A 16840-nucleotide genomic window follows, 5' to 3' on the forward strand; every position below is an offset into this window, starting at 1 on the left:
GCTTCAGGGCCACAGTATGGGGAGAGTTGACAAATCAAAAGGAGAAAACTACTGTTCCCTTGATTAACCTTGGACAAGCAGAAGGTTACTTAAACAAACACAATGCAGTTCCCAGGAGGGTGGGAGGCCCTAGGGATGCTTTCCATGCCTCGCTACTTTTGCTGTGTTCTAACCCCCAGGGTGGACAAGGACCAAATCCTCACACAACAGCCATGAAACCCACCCTGCGAAGGATGGTACTCCTGTCTATTCTGACAGTGTTGCTAAGCATGATCTGTCAACCAGAGCCTCAAGTCTCATCATCTGCTTCTTTCCAAAGCTAAAGACCGGAAACTGGGTCCTCAACACACAAAAACAATAGCACCAACCCCGTAGGGAACAGACTCCAGCAGGAGCTGACATCACTGCTTCCAGTAGACACCAGGCAGGCTCCCAGGAGTGGGGTAAGCTTTCCATAAAGGACCCAAGCTTCAAAGCAATAAGAATTCATTATGAAGGACAGAATAAATTGATGAGGGAAACCTAACTGTGGTCATTTGCTGTTATTGTTTAATCTCTTTTATAAGGAGTACACGAGGAAGCTCTTTCAAGCATCATAAGTGGGACCTGGAAACATGCTAGAATCGCAAACTCCCAGACACCATCCCAACTCCAGGGAATCAGAAACTCTAAGGGTGGGGCTAGCCCTGGGGGTCTGCCCCAGCCCTCAAGGTGATCCTGATTAACCACAAAGCTTGAGAACCCTTGGGCTATGGAATCAGGATTCTCTGAGCCCCCACTGCTAGGAGGACAGGTCCTGACTACACTTCCTAACACTCATGGCCCTTTGCACGGTGGCTTCTAAACTTCAGTGTATAAATGGGTCCCCCAGGAAGCATGGCCACTGCATCAGCAGGTGTGCCCTCCTGGATTTAGATGCAGCTAGGCACTCAAAAAAGTCCACTTCCCTCCGGCCTGGCCCACCCACTTCTACTGCTCCCGGTCCTCCTCACCCCCGCTGTTCAGTCCTCCACCTGGAGGCCTGTGCTCCCTTCTCCCTGGGGACCCCACACACCACCATCCTTGAACCCAGGCCAGGTCTCCCTGACTAACCCGCAGGAAACACTCCACCCCAGACCTTCCCCAGCCCCGGGTGTGGGTGGCATCATGGTGTCTTCACCATCTTGTTACATACTTTGGTATGTCAATGTCTTTTTGGCCCAAATACTCATGAGTTGTCTGGGGGGAAAGGCCACATTTAATGTTTTTTTGTTACCTCCTCCACAGAAAAACTATTCAAATCAGCAGAAAAGTTGTTCACGGTCTAAAAAATAAATCAGTCAATCAAAAACTCATCTCTAAGCTCTTAAAATTGGAACACATACCGAAAGAGTACTGACTAGACCAAGAAAAAAAATTTTTTTAAATCCTCAAAACAATTAACACACCTATGTACAATATGAAGCCAGAAAAAAACAAAAATAATTTTGCAGTTCCATGGAACTACAGAAAGGTAGTCCTGATGTCAATAAATTACATTTGTAGCATAACAGAAAGAGCAATGAAACTCTTTCAAGAGGGTCTGGCTTCAGTTTCTAGCTTCGCCCTGTTATTTGTGCCAACTGTGGCCTCCATTTCTTGGCAGAGCCAAGGACTAAATGGAATAATGAGAAAGGTTTACAATAAAGGAAGCAATTCCTGATACTTAAGTTCTTCACAAGGCCAGCGCCAGACAAAAATTAAAAAATACGTTTAGCACATCTTTTAGTATCCTCCTAGCTTTCCTTTCTTTACATTCTATTCCATCCTCTACTTTCCTTCAAAATAATAAACACAAACCATCCTAAATAGGATGTCAATAAGAAATGTTCACTTGAAAAAAAAGCGTAAGCCATCTAGCCTATCTTTTGTAGGGCAGGCCCCCCCGGAAGTAAGCTTCTGTATTCAAAGCTTACTGCTACCTGGGAGGTAGCTTTCTGTCCTCATCAGTAGAACCAGAAAGTTCTAGAAGTGACTGTGAAATAAAGAAAGGTAAGTTTACCCCAAGGGAAGTGCAAGTCATTAGAAGCCACTACTTCACAGAAATAAACCATGATCAAGCTTGACAATAGTTAAGAGCCCAACCCAGGATGGGTGTGTGCGGAAGAAAGTCATAGATCCCCAGGGAAAACAGCAAAGAAATCTGAGTGTTGAAGGAACTTCTCCTCTAGTCTCTATTCTCCTTACAATCAACTACAATACAACCACAGGTAGTGTACATAGTCTTAAAGGTGAAATCTGGCACATCTAAGCCTATCTGTGAAAAAAGGATTTTCTGATACTAAAAAGCACATACCATGCCATATTCAAAATAGAAATTTTTACTGAACGCGGAAAAACTATTCAGTTGGGACCCACATAAAGAACAATTATGCTTTGCTTTCTAACCATGTGACTTTTAAAAGAACAAAGAACAAAAAATATTCATTGACTGTAATGAGTAAGAAACACACTCTGAATTTTTCCATGTAAGTAGTTTTTCTCAGAGCATCTTTTAGAACTGATATTTCACAAAAAAAACACTTTGGGAAACACTGTTTTCATACACTAACCAATACTGGAGGGCTGGGAAAGAAGAGCTACGAAATCTTCAAAAATATACAGAAACGGGGAGGGTATAAAGTGGGAGAGCGCATGTTTAGCATGTACGAGGTCCTGGGTTCGGTCCACAGCACCTCCTCTAAAAATAAATAAATCTAATTACCTCCCCCTGCCAAAATAAAATAATACAATAATAAATAAAATATTTTTTGAATATATACAGAAACTACTAAACTACTAAAACATTACAGAGTGAAAGAAGCCAGACACAAAATAGCACACATGATTACACGATTTTATGTACATGAAGGTCTGGAAAAGGCAAAACTAATCCATGTCAGAGAAAGATCAGACGAGCAGTTGCCTCTGAGCCGGGGTGGGGGGAGAGAGAACTTTCTAAGTGAGCATAATGTTGGGGTTTAGATTACACAGATTATAGCTGTCAAAACTGGTGGTACAGTAAACTTAAAACATATGTATTTCATTATGCAAACGTTTTACCTTAAAGACAAAAGGCTACACTGAACTTGACCTAGCTAATAACACGCATGTGGTGTCTGAGGGAGCCAGGTGAGACGCACCAATGGACAGGAGGATGGAGACTGGCAGGATACGGGGCAAGAATGTGCGGCTGCTCGCTGCGTAGACCTTTCATTGTTCCAGGTGTGTGGAAATTTTCACAATCAAATAGCAACAAAACAAAGCTAATTCTGCTAGACATTGTAACTGAAAAGACATATCAATGTCTTTCCGATGTATTTTCAAGTGGACGCTATCCCAATTCATTCCCCAAAGAGAAAAATAACTACCTTCTAAAACAGTACTTTTATCCGTTTTGATGATTTTCAAACAGCAGGACTAAAACTTCAGCAGTGAGTCTCAAGTGGGGCTTTTCAGATTCTATAGGTTTGAGGTGAGGACAGGCATCCATTCCTTTTTAAAGCCCGAACAATGATTCTGATTCACAAAGTCAAGAACAACTAAATGACAGAATTCGTTGAGCTACAGGCCTAAGTAAGAATGTTCACTGGTATTTCCCTGCATAGACAACAATGTACAATAAAATGAAAGAGCCAAGTCCAGTCCACAGGCCAAAGACTTCCAAAGAGTGTTTTATACACTCCCACAGGAGAAGCATTTGGGAAAAATTTCAGGAATACTAATTATTTCCACTCAACCTTATAATAACCACGATTTAGAGTTAGCCAACATTTTAAAACATTAACTGGAGTTCGTATAAGCTGCCAACAAGACATCAGAGAAGGACACCACAGAAAGGTGGTTTTACAAAAAAAAAAAAGCCTTTAATTCACAGAGAACAATGAAATCCAGGCAGCTCGTAATATTAACTATCATTTAGACATCACGTGAAACAGAACTTCAGAGTTAAGATCAGATACGCTCCTATTCCTACACCACATTCTAAAATCTGTATGAAATGCAATTCATAAAGGTCTTCACAAACTGAAAAATACTAGTAAAAGGCCCTTACCTTTTCTAGGAGGAAGCTCTCCATTCTGTGTTAATTCTGTCCCAGTATACACAATTTCTCCATCTTTAACCATTTCATTCCACAGACCACAGAGCCCATCTCTTGTGAATGCAAGCTGGCAATGAAAAATAAAACAAACTTAACAAAGTGATCGTACAATGCAATTTTTAAGCAATAACATGAAAAAAATTTCATTCCCACTTAGTATTCAATCATTCAACATTTAATGAAAATCATCCCAAGAAATATAACTAAGTGAAAAAGGGACAGTGCATAACAGTTTATATACTATGCTAAGTTTTGCTGAAGATAGAAGGAAAAAGATACACGTGCACACGTGCTCTGGAAAGGTAAACCAGACACAACATGATTACCTACGGGGAGATGGGAAGAGGGGTATGGATGGAAGGCAGCAGAGGCGAATCAAAGTAAGGTTCCGAGTCTGAGAAAATACCTTATATTTACTTCTAAAACATAGAAATGGTTTTCATCTTCAAAAATTACAATTAAATCATAAAAAAGCAAAACTGAGAGCTGGTAACAAGCAAATTAACCTGTGCTTCTATAAAAAGAAGGGTACAGGTGACCCTTGAACAACTCGGGGGTTAACCCAAACAGAACTTACAGTCGGCCCTCCGTATCCATCGGCCCTCCACACCCATAGACTCAACCAACTGCAAAACACCTGCGGAAAAGTGGATCCACGCGGTCCAAACCTGCGTTGTTCAGGGTCAACTGTGTATCAAGAGCCTTCTGAACTATACATCTTTAGTTGCATACACTTTAAAGGAAAAAGAACTTAAACTTTACTAATTGATCTTATTCATAATCATGATAATGACATTAAATTTTAAAACTACTTCATGTATATTGTATGATAAAGCAATGTTAATGTCATACAATGTATGTTTATAGTAAAGTATGTTAGAATTACTAGAAGATAAAATCAAGGAAATTTTTATGAACAATTTGAACTGGAAACCTCACTATGAATTTACGTTTGTATATCTGCTTGCTCTGTTTGGAAAAGACGTAAAATCAATGGCACTCTGGCAGCAATGAGTGTACCAAGCACTAAGATACTGGTTTCCAAGTACCACTTCCCACTGAGTGAAACCCAGACTCTGGGGAAAAAAAGGCTGAATTGAGGGCCAAGGCAGAAAGATGAGCCTAGAATATCTTAGGTTTGCACCAAAAAGGCTGCTCAAAGCCTGAAGGGGACTCCACTGGGCAAATTTAGGACAAAACTGAACATCAAAATATGTAACAACTATACTGAACTTAAAAAAGCAAATAAAAACACAAGTCCACAGTGATACTCAACAACAAAACAAAAATGCTCTTGTTGGTTGTCAGTTTTAGGGAGTCAGAAAAGGTTCCCCAGAGCAGGCAGCAGGTGAAGGGCGGGGGCGTGGTGCACACCCAGAGCAGGCGGCCCTTCTGAAAACTGCAGGTGCAACAGCAGCCCTCCGATCAGACAGACAAGACACTTGACACTAAAACAGACACATCTGTTTGCCCATCTTTTAATGGAAGGCCAGGGCCTTTTCTTTGTTCACAAGTCCACTACTCCATGCCTTGTCACCATTCCAGCATTCACCACTCTCATGAAGCATCCACTACCTCCAGTCTGTTTCTTTAAACGGAGCAAGACTGAAGGGCACTTTGTGAGCAGTCTTAGTACGGAATTCTCCTAGACTTTCAAGACTTCCCCCCACCCCGTCCTTCACAGTTCTCTCTTACCTAACCTGTACAAGGCATTTTTTTTAGCATCTCACTTTTATCCAAGCAATGTGTAGTAGGCACATATAAGACGGCCCTCAAGATCCTTGCCCCCAGTGCACACACACGCTGTGGAATCCCTTCTCTGAGTGTAGGCGGGACCTGTGAATAGGCTGGGACATCACACCCGCGATGAGGTTTTGTTTCCTTCTGTGGCAAAAGGTGAAGGAATTTCTCATATATAACTGAGGTCTCACATCAGCTGATTTCTAGTTAGTCAAGAGGAAGATTGTCCCAGGGTCCTGTCAGGTGACAGCCCTTAAGAGGAGGGGGCCCTCCAGAAAAGACACTCTCCCCAGCCAGAAGAGCGAAGTGCCATGAGCTGCCTGTGGAGAGGGGCATCTCCTGGGGGCCCACGACTCAGTCCCACAACCCTAACAACTGAATTCTGCCAACAAGGACCTCAATGAGACTCCAGATGAGGAGTCAGAGTGGCCAGCACCCTGAGTGCAGCCTGTGAGTCCTGAAGCAGACCCAGTTAAGCCATGGCCAGACTATGGACTCACAGAAAGGGGGAGAGAGTACACGTGAGTTGCTTAAAGCTGCTCAATTTGCAGTCAGTGACTTGTAACAACATAGCAACAGAAAACCAATTCGGCAACCAACTCAGTTTTCATGGTAGCCACAACTTTCTTTCAGCACACATAATTCATCTGTTCACATCACTAATAAGGTAACTGCCATAAATATACTTGAGACCAAAACATATGACTATTGGCCAAAGTATTAACTTGTAGAGGAAGAAGTAATTCCTTTCTAAAAAGTGAGCCATGCACATTCAGGGCCTCTGAGGTTTTAATGAGGGAATGGAAAGCCTTGGCCTACCTGCTGATTCAGGTAAGAGGGCAGCTAAGACCTGCCGCTGGGTTCAGTCCAGTCTCCACACGGACCCACAAGGCCTAGGGGGCAAACAGTGCCCAGACTAAATAGCCCTTTGTGGGCCATGTTCCAGCAGTCCCACGCCACCTTTAGGGGCACCAGAGACTAAATGGTCATGCCGCAAGTCATAACTCAGTGTCACTGCAGTGTACGGAGACAGAGGAAGAAACTAGAAACAGAGAAAAGGAGGCCTTTACCAAGAGTTCCCCAAAAAAGGATGACAGCCTAAGAAGAGAAAAGGGAAGAAGAGTATCTAAGACGTTTTAGATCAAAGGGGACAGATCAGATGTGAAAGGGGGAAAAGAGAGTGAGGGAACAGAATCAGAATGAGAGTGAACTAGCTCAGTTTTAACCACTGAGATTTGCATCAACTACTGAACATCAACGTGGAGACCGTCTCCCCATGGGCGCACACCCACAGGTACACACCTTCACACGCTCACACAGACACATACTGCAAATACAAATTCAGATCTTAGTAGAGTGTTCGGGGCTAGAGGTTTAAATCTAGGAGGTATCAGCAAAGAGGCCATAGACCAGAGGAGATGCCCACACCCAAGGAGAAATGGTGGACCAACATCCTCAGCCCCGACTGCTCACCAGGATAGCCCCAGGGAGGCTGGGGATGAAATATTTACAAAGAATAAGCCAAGGAGCGGGGGAGGGTATAGCTCAAGTGGTAGAGTGCATGCTTAGCATGCACAAGGTCCTGGGTTCAATCCCCAGTACCCCCTCCAAAAATAAATAAATCTAATTACCTCCTCCCCCCCAAAAAAAGAATTAAAATAATACTGTAATAAATAAATACATTTTTTTTAAAAAAAGAAGAAGCCAAGGAAGCAGCCCAGCTGACGTGGAAACAAACTATTGCTACCGCCCATGCTTTCATCACTTGGGTCACGTTGGGAAAACTGGGAAATAATCACTGCATACGGGGACTTGAGTAACCACCACTCACACTGCAACATTTCGGGCATCTGAAAGGATTCGAGGAAGGACGAACACTGCTAAGGCAGCAAAGCAAGCTTCCCTGGGAGGAGGGGGTAAAAGATCAAGTCTGTGGAAAGCAGAGATGAAGCCCTGGGGAGAGCAGTTTCCAAGGCACTGGGATGGAAGCCCAGGATCCCAAGGAGAAAGCAGCTGGGAAAACTGGGAAATAATCAAGGCCCTGGAAGAACAGCCTGCACAAGCAACAAAAACCACTTCAACTTGTCAGTTTGAGAGCACTTGTTCAAGGGGGGAGGGTGTAGCTCAGGGGTAGAGCGCGTGCTCAGCATGCACGAGATCCTGGGTTCAATCCCCAGTGCCTCCACTGGAATAAATAAGTAAGTAAAGAAATCTAATTATCTCCCCCCTCAAACAAACGAAAGAAAGAAAGAAGTATTTAAAAAAACAAACAAACAAAAAACAGCGCAGAAGAGCTGAAAGCTGCCTCCCTGAGAAGCACCTGAGGGCTGAGACCAAGCAGAGCTCAGTGGAGCTGTGGAGAGAGAGGCTGGTCTCACAGGGGACAGGCCTGGTCAACAAGCCATGCTTCAAGCAGAACCTCGATGGGCCACACCCCAGAAATACAGGTGAGGTGCAAGCTGGGCGGTAGGACCCAGGTCTGAGTCATCCCAGTTCCCCACTGCTCTGCAGTGACCCTGCGCACCATGCTACCAGTCTGGAAGACCCTCTCTGGAGAATACCCTTACTCAGATTTTTCATATGCAACGCCTTGAACTCAAAACAAAAATAATGCGTAAGATAAGACCACATGATTGAAAAATGAAAAAAATGGAAGACAGCATAAACAGACCGAGAGTAGATCCAGGAAACAAACAAAGACACAGAGACTTCGCCCTAAAAAGGCAACTCCGAGCAATTGATTAAAGTGCTGAGTGACACTTTCCCTGGCAGATGCCAGCACAGGGCAGTGAGGGAAGGGCAGAGGGGCAGGCAGGACAAAGCAGCACAGGAAGCCCGGGGCACAGCAAGTTACTACAGGGGTCAGCAAATTAAGTCCCCGCCCAGGGGCCAAATCTGGCCCATGATCCGATTTTATATGGCCCACAATCTAAGGGTGATTTTTATATTTTTCAGTGGTTGAAAAATAGTCAAGAGAAGGAAGATATTTCATGATCTATGCAAACTATGACATTCAAACTTTAGTATCCGTAACATTTACTGGAACCCAGCAACACATGCTTGTTTTCTGTACCATCTGTGGCTGCTTTCACATGAGCACAGCAGAGGTGAGCAGTCGCCACAGAGAACATACTGCCCACAGAAGTATTTACTATCCTGACTCCCGCGTTACTGCACTGGCCCCCACTCCTGGGCTGCAGATACAGCAGGTCATCTCACTAGGCCTGTGGGGCTCTTCCACAGAGTCTGCAAGAAGAAACCACAGAATAGTCCAAAGGCGGGGGCAAAATACCCAGTTCCTTTATCTCTCCTTGCCAAATGGTAAAGTTCACCCCATGGAAACCTAGCTCCTGCTCTCCCCCCAACTTCCAGACTATGTCACCTACAATTCCATGGTAGGCGGTTGGGAGGCCATAATCTTAAAATAGCCTTCCTGCGTGGCATTACATCCAAGACCAGGAAGTAGAAGGGCGGCCCACAAGCATGCTGGGACATCAACCCGAAGGGAAGGGGAGACACAGTCGAGGAATTAAAAAGGCTGCACAAGGTTTGATGTTCAAGCAATTAAAAGATCAGATTGAAAATTTCAACAGAAACTACAGAAATGTACCTACTGTGGCAAGTTAAGCAAACTGCCCCAAAACACCTCAAACTAAACATTAAAAGTAGAAGCATTTTACTAAATATACTTCAATAAAATTCATTCAAATAAAATTGTGGAAATTCTCAAACCAAAAAGGACAATATCTAAAATTAAGAACTCAGTGAATGAGACTGAAAGCAGACTGGGAAGGCCTGTGTTTTCACCTGCGAAGGATTAATTTCTTTAGCAATTACCTCCCTGGTAGAAAATCAGACAGAATGTATCAAACAGCTGTTTTCAAACAGACAACCCAGAACTGTGACCCCTGAAAAGGGCAATTAATGAAGTAAGGGCTACAAACTGCCCACATGTAATGCCTAGAAGCAGCTTCCAGGCTGTAACACAGGAAAAGGGAACCCAAATAGAGCCCAGAGGTCTTGCTGAATTGAGGAGACAGATAGGCTGTAAGTAGGTGAAAATGGCAAGAATCCAGTAGAGATTAGCTGCAGAGAGAGTGATCTCTGGAGATGGGCAGAGGGGACCCCTTGAGACTCTGGCTGGGTACAGGGCATGGGTTGAGAAAACCACCAAAGCTGGGGAAAGCAGCACTGAAAAGGAGCAGGTGGAACTCCCATGATTCAGTCTAGGGAAAGCTTGTGTTTCCACCAACCAGAAGAGAAGGACCTCCCAAAACATCAAGCATTAGACAGAGCCCTAAGGAGGAGACTGCCTTAATAAGGCAGATAAATTAGCCCAAGATTAAAGGCTGTGCTAGGTCAGCCCAAACAAACCTAGGAGCAAGCTTTAAAAAGGCCAAATTAATCCCAAGTAACTGACATGCAAGCCAGACAAAACTAATGCTCTTTGAAGGAATAAAACAAAATACAGCACAGAATAACATTACTATTTACAATGTCCAACATCCAATAAAAAATGACCAGGCATGCAAACATGCCCCATAACCACAGCAATAAATCAATAGAAATGATAGAGTCAATTGACTGATATAAAACCAGAAATGATGGAGATGATGGAATTAGCAACGAAGAACATTAAAAACTCTATTATAGGCATGCTCTATATACTCACAGAGAGGACGATATGAACATGGTGACAAATGAAACGGAAGATACAAAAAAGACTGGAAGAGACCCTCTAGAGATGAAAAATACAACATCTAAAGTGAAAATTTTTAACGCACAGGATTACCAGATGAGACACTGCGGAGCAGTTACGGCTGTAACGTGCTTTGCTCTCTCCCTTTTAAAACTCGTTTACTTTGCAGTCTACCCATAACTACAGGTTTAATGCCCACCGCCAGTCTTCACGTCAATCTACAGTCATTCAGTCATCTGAAGACCTTTCTCTGCTCAATTCCTCAGGAAGGGCTCATGGAAACAGTATTTTCTGAGTTCCTGCTCATTGATAAGTTTGTATCCTTTTTACCTGAAAAGTCAGTTTTCTTAGAACATAAAATCCTTGGCTCGTATTTTATTTTCTTGAGTGCCTTAAATACGTTACTCAGTTTTCTTCTACGTAAGCCCTTGTTGTCAAAGTCTGATGGTAAACTCATTTTCTTTCCCTTATAACTATTATTAGTCTTTTCCAAGAATCAAAGCTAGAAGTTCTTCAAAAGACTAACAGGGGTAGAGTGCACGCCTAGCATGCATGACGTCCTGGGATCAAACCCCAGTACCTCTGTTAAAAAAAAAGACTAACAAAATAGATAAACCCCTGACAAGACAGATACAAAATATAGAGAAGATACAAATAACCAAAATCATGAATAAAAGTGAGCAATGTTACCTATTCCACAGACAAAAAAGTAATCACAAGAAGTCATTATGAAAATCAAGTAAGTTACCTCTATTTACAAAATTCTTTTATTTCTATGAATCACCTACCAACTGGAAAAACCCAAGAATAGAACTTACTAAGTTCATGTTTACATTTTTTAATCTATTGATATTTCTAAGTATAAAGTGACAATATATACATTTAACAACTTTAAGTTTAAAAGCTCACTTTTATGCTTAATCATCTCAAATCAATGATCAGAAGGAGACGAACTCAATCCGAGTTGAATTACTGACATACTCAACAACTTCGATGGGCAAAGGCATTATGCCAAGTGAACAAAGCCAATTTTAAAAGGTCACATACCAGATGACAGTCTCAAAAAGGCAAAATTATAGAGCTGGAAGACAGATTAGTGATTACCAGGGGTCAGAGACACAGAGGAAGGAGAGTGTGACCACAGAAGGACAGCAGGAGAGGGATCTTTGTGGCGATGGAACAGTTCTGGATTTTTTTTTTAATAGTTGGGTCTTCTTTATTTATCCAGACTGACTCTCCCTTTTATTTTTTAATTTATTTATGTATTTTAATCTTTCGGTATTTAAAATTTTTCCTTTTTCAGTTTTATTAGGTAGAATGTAGAATTATTACAGTTTGACTGCACATACACGTTATATTGCACGTAAATACGTATATACACTATACTGCAATTTTTTTAAGTTTGTATATATGTACTAATTATTGTTTCTAAGAACAGATTAGATCTTTAGCTTTTTAAACTTACATAGTTATCAAAGGAATAAAGCCAACTGCAAAACAAGAATCAACAGAATGCAGTAATCCAATCATAAAGGACAGTCAGATGTGCTTACACATATTCAAGAAATCAAAATAATAATTAGTTCATTTGTGCCCTTATTATTACTGTTGTTATTTTTTAGGTTCCTCATATAAAAGATGTCATTTGGCATTTGGAACAGTTCTGGATCTTAACTGCGGTGGTGGGTACATGGATAGACAAGTCTGGTAACACAACATAGAACTATGCACACACCATACTGATGTCAATTTCCTGGTTTTACTATTGCACTACAGTTACATAAGACGTAACCCAGGGGGAGTCTGGGTGAAGAGTACACAGTGACCTCTCTACTTTCTCTGCAACTTCCTGTGAGTCTATTATTATTTAAAAATAAAAAGTTTAAAAAATTGCTTCATACATATCTAATTTCATGTTCCACTTCAAAGAACCCAAAAATAGAAACTGTAGGAGATTCATCTGAGTACAGCTTATGCAAAGAAGAACAGGAAAACGCCATTCCTGGACCCATGCTCAGACACCTTTAGCTTTACATCAAAACTAGCAAACAAGTATGCATATATGTCTAAAGAATAAAAAGCTTTTAAGGTATCATGTACTATGTTTTCTAGTTCCTTTGATTAACTAACTTTTTGGTTCATTAGGAAAAACCACCAATAACATCAAACAGAAGGACTTTTACTGTAAATAAAAACAGTAATGGTGATGACTATGTAGGTAACACTTCTTAGCTCTGTATTTTATTGCATCTTCAATAAAGTTGTGAAGGAGAACCTGCGGATTTGAGAGACTCCATGCAACAATCAGCAAAGAGTACAGAAGAGGTAAAAAGCATTACATATGTAAAAAACCAGACATATTACCAGATATATGCCTGCCACATAATGGACACCCCATTAGAGGTAGTTAGTTGCAAGGTCCCAGGCCTGAGGCATCTAAATGTCTCCAGTCAAGAAAGTCTAGGATTAGCGTCTATATTTTTTAAAATACGCACATAATAAAACTTTTCACAATCTCCAAAATTTGTTCCTTTCTAATGTCACTAAAAACTGTAAGGGCATTTCAAACAAAAAGAGCCATAGAAAATAGATTAGCTAAATCCTATGGTTAAGAAATGTGTTTCTACCCCATATACTGTTTATTAAGCAGGTGTCAATCCTATTCCCAAAACAAAAGCCCCACCCGAGGGATGGGACACTTCCTACTCCAGACAGAGAGACATGCCTCACAAGGTAAGGAGAAAACTTGTCAGTGTAAGGCCTGCACCCATGACAGGTGCCTTCAGGAAGGATTCCAACAAGTCAAACAACATCTAAGTCATTCCTCAGGGTGAAACAACGTTCATTCCTCACATTTAACAAGCAATGCTGGAGCAGTTGTACAAAGCCCAGGTCAGCAATCACTTTTTTCACAGCTTCAACATCCACACTACATTTTTCCCCGGATGCACTACCCAAAAAGGTCTCTTCACTCATTCCCGGGAGTCCGGAAGGGTTCTGAATGATATTCAAATATCTAGAAGGGTAAAGCACTATGCACTACATTAAATAAGTCAAAAGTAAAATGGTAAGCACCCTAAGGCATTTAAGTGGTGTTTCACTTTTATGTGTATCTGTCGGACTCATCATTAGCCCTCAGTTCAGCATTAAACTGGCTTTAGATCAAGATGCTAAAACTCGTATTTAGCAGTTATTCAATTATGATTACTAAGGGAAAAAAACTTCATTAAGTCATTTACTTCAACAAATACCATAACACATAAACATGAATATAAAATAATTCTTCGGTGGGGAGGGTATAGCTCAGTGGTAGAGTACCTGCTTAGCATGCACAAGCTGCTGGGTTCAATCCCCAGTCCCTCTATTAAAATAAATAAATAAATAAGCCTAATTACCCTCCCCCTTAATAAATAAATAAAAAGAAACTGTCGTTTTAAAAACAATTCTTAAAATTGGTTTGCCTGAATCTCAAGATTTCAGAAATAAGAAATTATTCATTTCTCACCTCCCCCAACACAGCTTAAAAAAAAAAAGACAAAGGTAAACAGAGAGGAATTGCTACATAAAAGGCAATGTTGAAACAAAAACAAACCAAGAGTCACTACTATGCCAGGTTCTGGACCTAATTCTTCCTGTTTTTCTTATCTAACATCACACCATGAACAACAATCCCATCATCCACAGCACAGTTCCTAACACGTGGCTCTCATACCAACCTGGACTCAAGACTGTTAAAAAAAAAAAAAAAATTTAGGAAAGGCAATAATGCTGCACTACAAGTAGCTATGACCAACTGCTTACAGAATACATGACTTGATAAACCTCCATGCAGTACGTCAGACTGTACTTTAAAAAGGTAAGATTACCTGAGAAATACTTTAAATGGTTAACCTCAGGGAAGAGAAAAACAACACATATTTATCACAAAGAATTTCAGACACTTCTTTCTGAAGGTAATAGAGAGTCACAAAAGCAGTTTTTCCAAACCATCTGCAACAAAACTAACTTGGGGTAAAGACTAGTCTACTGAAATATTACCGTTATTATTTATTTGATAATTTTTGGAAAACCCTGAAATTACCGAGAGTCTAACACCAGCATTTTGTTTCCAACGCGAATATCCGAGCACTCCTCTCAATAAGACCACTCACAAATACAAAACTGCTCAACTGGACTCTCTCTCCAGAAACACAAACATAGAATTCCGTAAAAACAAGTGAGTTTCTGCAGGACATGATAAAACTGTACGTCACTTCTCCCCAGTATAATTAACTGAACATCTCAAAAAGTATCACTAAACAGTCACCAAGATATGGCTAAGAATGAAACAGACTTCTTAAAAATAATAGTTAAGAAAAATGTTTGCATAACTATATCTCAAGTTCCTCGCACTATTAAAATGTAGCCACACACTATAAAAACAGCAATAAAAACTGGTACAATAAAGGTACATTTTAAGTTATAGAAAGTAAACCTGCTTCTCTAACATGGCAAGATCCAATTTGCAACCCCTTACATATCATAAAGAAAGCCTTAACCAGAAATTTAACTATAGACGCAGGAAAACACCAAGAAAAAGGTATGTCAAAACCTCACCTGTATATCTGTTTTCAACCATTTGGAGTCAAGTCGAGCCTGGGCAGCCAAACAGAAAGAATCAGAAGGCATCTTTCCTCCGGTTTCCTAGCGGTCGTCAAACCTGCGAGGAAAACAGAAATGTTGAAGATCTAAAGCTTTTCAGAATTTTACAAAGACCCTCCCGCAAGCTTTAATGCGGCAAAAGACAGAACAGAAGGAAGGAGAGAAGCGCTGGGGGAAGGGAGTGAAAGGAGGAGAGACGGAAAGAGAAAGATGGAGCGAGGAAGGAAAAGGGCTATTTCCAGTCCATGTAAGAGTCTCACGGGGATTCACCCGGTTCTGTGCCGTGTCGGCGAGACCTTGAGAATGGACGAGCAGAGACCAGATCACAATGTCATCCCCTTCCCTTAAATCCAAAAGGTAAACACACAGGCTGCGGGGAGCCCACATCTCAACGACAAATGACACCGGCATGCAACGCCGCTTTACCTCAGACTAGCGGCTGCTGCGTGAAGTAAATTAATCAAAATTCACGACTGCAGAAAAAAATCTAAAACAATAATCACTTGGAAATGAAAAGACAGCCCAGGACGCGCGCCGCGGGCGGTCGGCGCAGGCCCTGGTCCCTCGGATGCGCCAACGCCCGCCTTCCCCGGCTCGGCCCGGCCACGGCCCGCACCGCCCCCGCGGCCGGCCACCCTCGCCGTCCTCCGGGGACGAAGACCCGACGGCAGAGGCCCGGCCGCCTGGCTCCGGCGCGTGAGGACACAGCCCCAGCCGATGCTGGCTCCCCCGGCGCTCGCGATCCCGGCGCCTCCTGCGGCCGGAGGGGCGGGCCGAAGTGGGCTACCGCCCCCGCTGCTCAGCCAATCGCAGCGAGGCGTCTCCGCGGGCCCAGCCAATGGGAAAAAGAAGATTTCTCGCCCCTCCTCCCAAATCTCCTGTTTCCTTCAATCCCGCTACTCTTTTTCCTTGAGCTCCCCCCTTTCGGTCAGGGCCAGCCGCAGACGCCGGGAGGCGGGATTTCCGCCGCACGCACGCACGCACGCACGCACACGCTCCGCTCCTGGACTTCGCACGGCGGCCGGCGCGCTGGTGCTCTACGAGTCCAAGACCCTAGTGCTGCAGGGCTGGGCGGCGTGGGTGGGCGCTGGCGCTAGAGGTGTGGCTGGCGGCGGGCTGCTAGAGCCTCCTCTTGTCTGTCTCACTGAATGTTAACTGCAACCCTGAGCGGAATGCGTGGAGGAGCTGGTAGCGGGGGATCGGAGGAGGAAATGAGAGCTTTTAGTTCCACTGAACCAGTACCCATAGAACAATTCTTAAGAAATTTTAAACGATTGAAGTCATACAAAGTATGTTCTCTGGTCATAATAGAATTAACTTCAAATGAGTAAGAGTTAAGGACAATCTCCAAACACTTGGACATTGAACAGTACACCGCTAGATAATCCGTGGGTTAAAGAAATCTCAAAGGAAACAGTACTATTTTGAATTGAACAAAAGTTAAAACATAAGAATTTGTGGTATGCAACTAAAGTACTCACTAAAGTGAAATATATAACATTAACTGCATATTTTAGAAAATAAGAAAGGCCCTAAGTAAACAATCTAAGCTTACGTTTTAAGAAACCAGAAAAAGAAGAGCAACATACCCTAAAACAAAAGACAGAAAATGATAGAGGAGCAGAAAGAAATGAAATTGAAAACCAGAAAAACTATAGAGA

The 16840-nt window shown here is 42.3% G+C and overlaps 1 protein-coding gene across 4 annotated transcripts in view; it reads right to left on the minus strand.

The window, feature by feature from the left end:
* HERC2 (HECT and RLD domain containing E3 ubiquitin protein ligase 2) overlaps positions 1-15923 on the minus strand; it is a 176474-nt gene extending 160551 nt beyond the window's left edge. For 3 of the 4 annotated variants that reach the window (XM_064484644.1, XM_064484643.1, XM_031451156.2), the window contains exons 1-3: positions 15606-15923; positions 15135-15237; positions 4052-4166 (exon numbers count right to left, since the gene is read on the minus strand). In XM_064484644.1, the coding sequence (XP_064340714.1) occupies positions 4052-4166; positions 15135-15206 (187 nt within the window). In that variant the 5' untranslated portion in view covers positions 15207-15237; positions 15606-15923. The remainder of the gene's footprint in view (positions 1-4051; positions 4167-15134; positions 15238-15605) is intronic. The other variant, XM_064484642.1, reaches the window with a different exon arrangement.
* Positions 15924-16840: the final 917 nt, after the last annotated feature.

Source organism: Camelus dromedarius, chromosome 4 (genome assembly GCF_036321535.1).
Source record: "Camelus dromedarius isolate mCamDro1 chromosome 4, mCamDro1.pat, whole genome shotgun sequence".
Lineage (NCBI taxonomy): Eukaryota > Metazoa > Chordata > Mammalia > Artiodactyla > Camelidae > Camelus > Camelus dromedarius.